General features: G+C 37.2%; 1 protein-coding gene across 1 annotated transcript; it reads left to right on the top strand.

The window, feature by feature from the left end:
* Positions 1-555: 555 nt before the first annotated feature.
* On the top strand, positions 556-5862 carry LOC137838532 (uncharacterized). The gene is made up of 9 exons (XM_068647780.1): positions 556-1001; positions 1329-3668; positions 3878-4125; positions 4211-4417; positions 4487-4747; positions 4848-5300; positions 5400-5531; positions 5620-5697; positions 5806-5862. The coding sequence occupies exons 1-9, from the start codon at positions 599-601 to the stop codon at positions 5860-5862; spliced, it is 4179 nt and encodes a 1392-aa protein (XP_068503881.1). The 5' UTR covers positions 556-598.
* The last annotated feature ends 310 nt before the right edge of the window (positions 5863-6172 follow it).

Genomic DNA, 6172 nt, shown 5'->3' with positions numbered 1-6172 from the left:
ACCTTCGCGACCCACACCCCACTGCACGACCGCGCGCAACCGCCCCCGACCGTCGTCCCGCTCGCATTGACCTTCGATAGGCGCGACCGCCCAACCCCTGCTTCCAGTGACCGCTGACCCACGCCCTGCGACCGCCGAGGAGCAATCCGTGACCTCTAAGGCGTGCCACCGTTCCCACCGTGCCCTCCAAGCCGCGACATTGTGACCTTCGACCGCGACCGCCACCCATTTTGAGGTTAGTATATTTTTATTTATTTTTTACTATATTTTTGAAGTGTTTGTTTGGAGTTATTGATTCTATATATTGAACAAACTGATTCTGAGTCCAAAGGTGTCTGACCTTCGGCAGTTTTGATTTAATTTTCAATGATTATATAGTGTTTTGAGATATTGAACGCATTGGTTCTGAGTCCGGAGGTATCCGACCTTCGGCAAATTTGATTTATTTTTTAATGGTTCTATATTGTTTTAACATATTGAACGCCCTGGTTCTGAGTCCGGAGGTGTCCGACCTTCGGCAATTTTGATTTATTTTTTAATGATTACATATTGAGCGTATTGATTCTGAGTTCACACTGGTTCTTAGTTTAGTAGTTCTATGGATCGAAGTTGGATTAATACACCACGAATAAGTGATACTTACGAAAAAGGGGTGGAAGAATTCATAACATTCGCAGAACATAATGCCGTTAGTTGTAAGAATGGAGTAAGGATAAGGTGTCCTTGTGTCAATTGTTTAAATGGAAGGATATTGAGTGTTTCCGAAATTAGAGAACATCTTTTATGTGATGGATTTTTGAAAAGTTATACAACATGGACGTGGCATGGTCAATTGTTAGACTTGCAAAGTGTGCCCGGAGCTTCGGAGGAAGTTCATTTCTCAATGGATGATAGATTAGAAGACATGATTCGTGATGTGGGAGTAGAATCTTTTGCTAATGCAGTTTTTGAAAATATGTCTAATGATGCAGAGACTCCTTTGTATCCTGGTTCAACTAACTTCACACGATTATCAACAGTGTTAAGGTTGATGAATTTGAAGGCAATGAATGGATGGACCGATAAAAGTTTTACAGAATTGCTTCAATTGCTTAAGGACATGCTTCCAGAAGGAAATACCTTGCCCAATCGAAATTATGAGGCAAAAAAAATACTTTGTCCAATGGGTATGGAGTATAGAAAAATACATTCATGTCCTAACGATTGTATTTTATACAGAAATGAGTATGAAGATTTAAGAAGATGTCCCAGGTGTGGTTTGTCACGTTATAAGGTTAAAGTTGGTCAGAATGATGAAATTGATGAATTCACAAAGGAAGGTCCTCCTGCTAAGGTTGTTTGGTATCTTCCTATAATTCAAAGGCTTAAGCGTTTGTTTGCAAATGCAGATGACGCTAAAAACCTTAGGTGGCATGCAGATAATAGAAAATATGATGGAGTACTTCGTCATCCTGCTGATTCTTTGCAGTGGAAGAATATTGATAAAGAATTTCCTGAATTTGGAAAAGAATCAAGAAACTTAAGACTTGGATTGGCAACTGATGGAATGAACCCCTTTGGAAATTTAAGTAGTAATCATAGTTCATGGCCCGTTTTGTTAATGATTTACAACTTACCTCCTGCTTTGTGTATGAAGCGTAAATACATGATGTTATCTATGATGATCTCTGGTCCAAAACAACCTGGAAATGACATAGATGTTTATCTTAATCCATTGATTGAAGATTTGAAGTTATTGTGGAATGAAGGGGTTGATGTGTTTGACGCGTTTAAGAATGAATATTTTCGATTGCATGCGATGTTGTTTTGTACTATCAATGACTTCCCTGCATATGGGAACTTGTCAGGTTATAGTGTGAAAGGCCATAGAGCATGTCCAATATGTGAAGACAAGACATCTTATGAGCAGTTGAAACACGGAAGAAAAACCGTGTATCTTGGGCATCGTAGATTTCTAAAAAAATATCATCCGTATCGTAGATTGAAAAAAGCTTTTAACGGATACCAAGAACATGAAATTTGTCCCACTCCCTTAAGTGGTGTTGAAATTTATGAAAAAATAAAAAATGTTGATGTGACTTTTGGAAAAATGAAGAAGAAGCAAACTGTGAGTGAAATATGGAAGAAGAGATCAATCTTTTTTGATCTTCCGTATTGGTGTAAGTTAGATGTCAGACACTGTCTAGATGTAATGCACGTAGAAAAGAATGTGTGTGACAGTCTAATCGGAACACTTCTGAACATTAAAGGCAAAACAAAGGATGGTGTGAATGCACGTCTGGATTTGATTGAGATGAATATACGAGAGGAATTGGCACCGAGAGAAGTTGGTAAACGTACATACTTGCCTGCAGCGTGTTACACTTTGTCAAAGAAAGAGAAAACAAGTTTTTGTGAATGTCTTAAAGGTGTTAAGGTACCACAAGGCTACTCTTCAAATGTGAAGAGTCTTGTATCTATGAATGATTTGAAACTAATTGGCTTAAAGTCACATGATTGTCACGTTCTAATGCAACAATTACTACCGGTGGCTATTCGTGGAATCTTGCCCAAAAATGTTAGGCATACAATCACTCGACTATGTTCATTTTTCAATTCCATATGTAGTAAAGAGATTGACTCTCAGAAGTTGGATGAACTTGAAGAAGAAATAATTGTTATCTTGTGTCAACTCGAGATGTTTTTTCCTCCATCTTTTTTTGATATTATGGTACACTTGGTTGTTCATCTTGTAAGAGAAATCAGATTGTGTGGGCCAGTTTATATGCGATGGATGTATCCAGTTGAACGATACATGAAGATTTTGAAGGGATATGTGAAGAATCAATGTCGTCCAGAAGCTTCCATTATTGAAAGATACATTTCAGAAGAATCTATTGAGTTTTGTTCCGAGTACATGTCAAAAGCCAAATGTATAGGAGTTCCTGAAAAAGGTTGGCACTCTCGTAGATTCATAAGTAAATCTTCAAGAGGTGTACATGTCATAAGCAAATCTAGAGAAGAGGTTCTGCAAGCACACTTGTATATCTTGAATAACACTGATGAGGTGTTACCATACTTAGATACACACAAAGACATTGTCAAATATAAAAATCCAAGACAATCAGAAAAATGGGTGTTAATTGAGCATAACAAAACTTTCATGTCATGGTTTAAGCAACAAATAATGAATGATCCATCAGCATCTGAAACATTAACATGGCTTGCAAACGGTCTCAAATTTGATGTTTTATGTTGTTCTGGCTATGAAGTAAATGGTTGTTTGTTTTACACAAAGTCTCGAGATGATAGGAGTACAGTGCAAAATAGCGGAGTCACCTTGGAGGCAGAGTCTATGCAGTTTTCAACTGCAAAGGATCAAAATCCTGTTGTGGGATCAATGCCTTATTATGGTGTCATAGTAGAGATTTGGGAAGTTAATTATACCAAGTTTACTGTACCTGTTTTCAAATGCAAGTGGGTTGACAATAAGACTGGTGTCAAAGTTGATGAATCAGGAATGACTTTGGTTGACTTTCGAAAGATAGGTTATCATGACGAACCATTTATAATGGCACATCAAGCTTCCCAAGTTTTCTATATCCAAGATCCTACGTCTCACCACTGGTCTGTTGTGCTACATGGAAAAAAACAACATAATGACCCAGAAGATACAAACAATGACATTTGTGAGATTGAATCACTTACAAGAACGACCATCAATAAAGAGTACGAGAATGTTGCTGATGTTGTACATGCAACTCGAAATGATCATGATGAAGGAATATATATTTGTATGTACATGTGATTCATGTTTAGTTTTACAATATATTTCATTTTCATTATATTTCATATTCTTGATGCTTATTATATTTTTTTGATAACAGGAACATGGCAGATGATAAAGTTTCCCATTCAAAAACTGGTAGAGGACCTACAAGATTGAAGAATATGTTTAAGAAGATAACTAAAGATGACAAAATACCTTTGTCTATTGATATCCACACTGGTGTGCCCACTGGGCAACATGCAAAGAAATATAGGAGTTATCTCGGAGTACTATCTCGTGAAAGGATCTCTATCTTAACTCAGTCCTGGGATCACGTGACTGATCACGAGAAAAATATGATTTGGCAAGATATTCTGGTATGTAACTGTTTTTACTTTGCTAAATCTAAAGTTCTTTTATACTTTGTTTTTGTTTATGAACTAATTCTTTCAAACAATGTAGACGCATTACAACATCCCGAATGTGGAAACCTTGAAAGCGAAGGTTCTTTCAGATGTGGGTGTCAAGTTTCGTCAGTTTAAATCAAAATTGACAACAGATTATATATATGGGAAAAGGAAAGAAGAAAATCCTTGTGCAAAATATGCATCCATTGATGAAGAAACTTGGCAGCAGTTTGTCAATATTCGACAAACTGAAAAATGGCAGGTTAGTATCACTTTTATATTTGAATATAGTTTATATTAACGTATTACTAAATTTTGAGTGTTATGATAGGAGGTCCGGAACAAAGCAAAAGCCAATCAGGCACATAATGATACCCCACACTTATTGTCTCGTGGTGGTTATAAGTTGCTAGAGCAGAAGATGCTTGAAGAAAAGATTAAAGCACGTTCTACTTCCATTGAGGAAATGAATAGTGTAGATTCTTTAAGACCTCCATCCCCACCACTCCGACATGAGATGTGGAAGGGTGCCCGTATAAACACATTAGGGACATGGAGTTCTAAGTCTACAGAACAAACAGTTGAACGCATTGTAAGTTTGACAATTTCTTTTCAATGTGTTATTTTAAATTCTATGTGTTATTTTAAATTCAATGTGTTGAAGTTTGTCAATTTCTTTTCATTTGTTTTAGGATTCTCTTAATGAGCAATCAACACAGGGGACTTTTAAACCATATGGTCGCAATGATATTCTTAATGTTGCTCTCGGACGACCTGAACACCCTGGACGTGTTCGTGTAGCTGGATATGGGGTTGGGATTCGGTCATACTTTGGACCTCCATCACACAGCAAGGAACAATTGTCCAATGAACCTAGCCAAGAGTATTTACTACAACTACGTGAGCAGTTAAAGGCTGAGGTAACTCAAGAGCTTAAAGAAAGCTTCATGGAGGAGTTTAGTGCGCGAATGGAAATGGAGTTCAAAAAGCGGTTGGAGGGTTTAGGACACTCACAGCAACCACCTACTATGGTAGAAGATGAACCACCTCAGCCTCCTATTAAGAAAGTCAGCACTAAAGGGAGTTGTTCGGCAGTTGATCTATCAGGGGATGACTTTGGCTCAACTAGCCAATGCGAATTATATGTTGAGTGTAATTCTTTGACCCGATTCGTTGCCTTGGGTAAGTGTTATGAAGGGGTCACAATGTTACACAATGTGCCTCTTCCTTCTAATTTCATGAAGGTCACGGTGGAGAAGGTCCTTTATGGTGATCTTGCAGTTCCTGTGCCGACATCAGAGGTGACAATTGTGGCAGAGGCATTACATACTTTCGTTGCCTGGCCTAGACATCTCGTCAAACCTATAGACTCTATGGTATATATTTGCACTAATACTAATACAATTATATATCAGATATATTACATTCTAACTAATTTAAGTATTTGTTTGTTTTGATGAGTAGCAGGAACCTAAGACAAATTTGCCTCTGGGAAAGAAGAAAATAGTCTCCATTGATGATCCTCTGGCGGCATTGGTGGAAGTTGCTACAGCTTTAGATACAACCGTCTTAGAGGTTCCATGGGATGCCAATGTTTTTGGAAGGCATAGTAATCTACCGTTGTACGTTCACATGTCTGATTTGTTGGAGCTTGCATCCGGAGATCAAGAGATTAACATAAAAGTTCTGCAATTATGGATGATGTAAGTTCAAATTTTAAAATCTTTATACTTTTGATTTATTAAATATATTAGTACTAACTTATTGAAATTTAGGTATCTTTCTGGATTATGCTTTGATGAGGGGAAACACAATATATATGGGTTTTTAGACCCTCAAATCACTCAATCAATTGGAAATAAGAAGTCGGAAACACAAACATACATCACCACTGCCTTAAAGAATGGTGGAAAACACATTTATTTTGCTCCGTACATCCATGAGTAAGTTCTTATTTATTAAATAAGTTTTAATAAATTATTGAAATAAGAGAAATTAATTAACTGATTTGTTATAC

This window comes from Phaseolus vulgaris, chromosome 11 (assembly GCF_000499845.2).
Source record: "Phaseolus vulgaris cultivar G19833 chromosome 11, P. vulgaris v2.0, whole genome shotgun sequence".
Taxonomy (NCBI): domain Eukaryota; kingdom Viridiplantae; phylum Streptophyta; class Magnoliopsida; order Fabales; family Fabaceae; genus Phaseolus; species Phaseolus vulgaris.
This window is presented reverse-complemented; position numbering and strand designations above follow the sequence as displayed.

Coding starts and splice junctions, on each gene's coding strand:
- LOC137838532 (XM_068647780.1), top strand. CDS start 599: ATGGATCGAAGTTGGATTAATACACCACGAATAAGTGATACTTACGAA. Junction 4,748..4,847: donor AACAAACAGTTGAACGCATT/GTAAGTTTGACA, acceptor CATTTGTTTTAG/GATTCTCTTAATGAGCAATC. Junction 5,698..5,805: donor CTCTGGCGGCATTGGTGGAA/GTTGCTACAGCT, acceptor GATTTGTTGGAG/CTTGCATCCGGAGATCAAGA.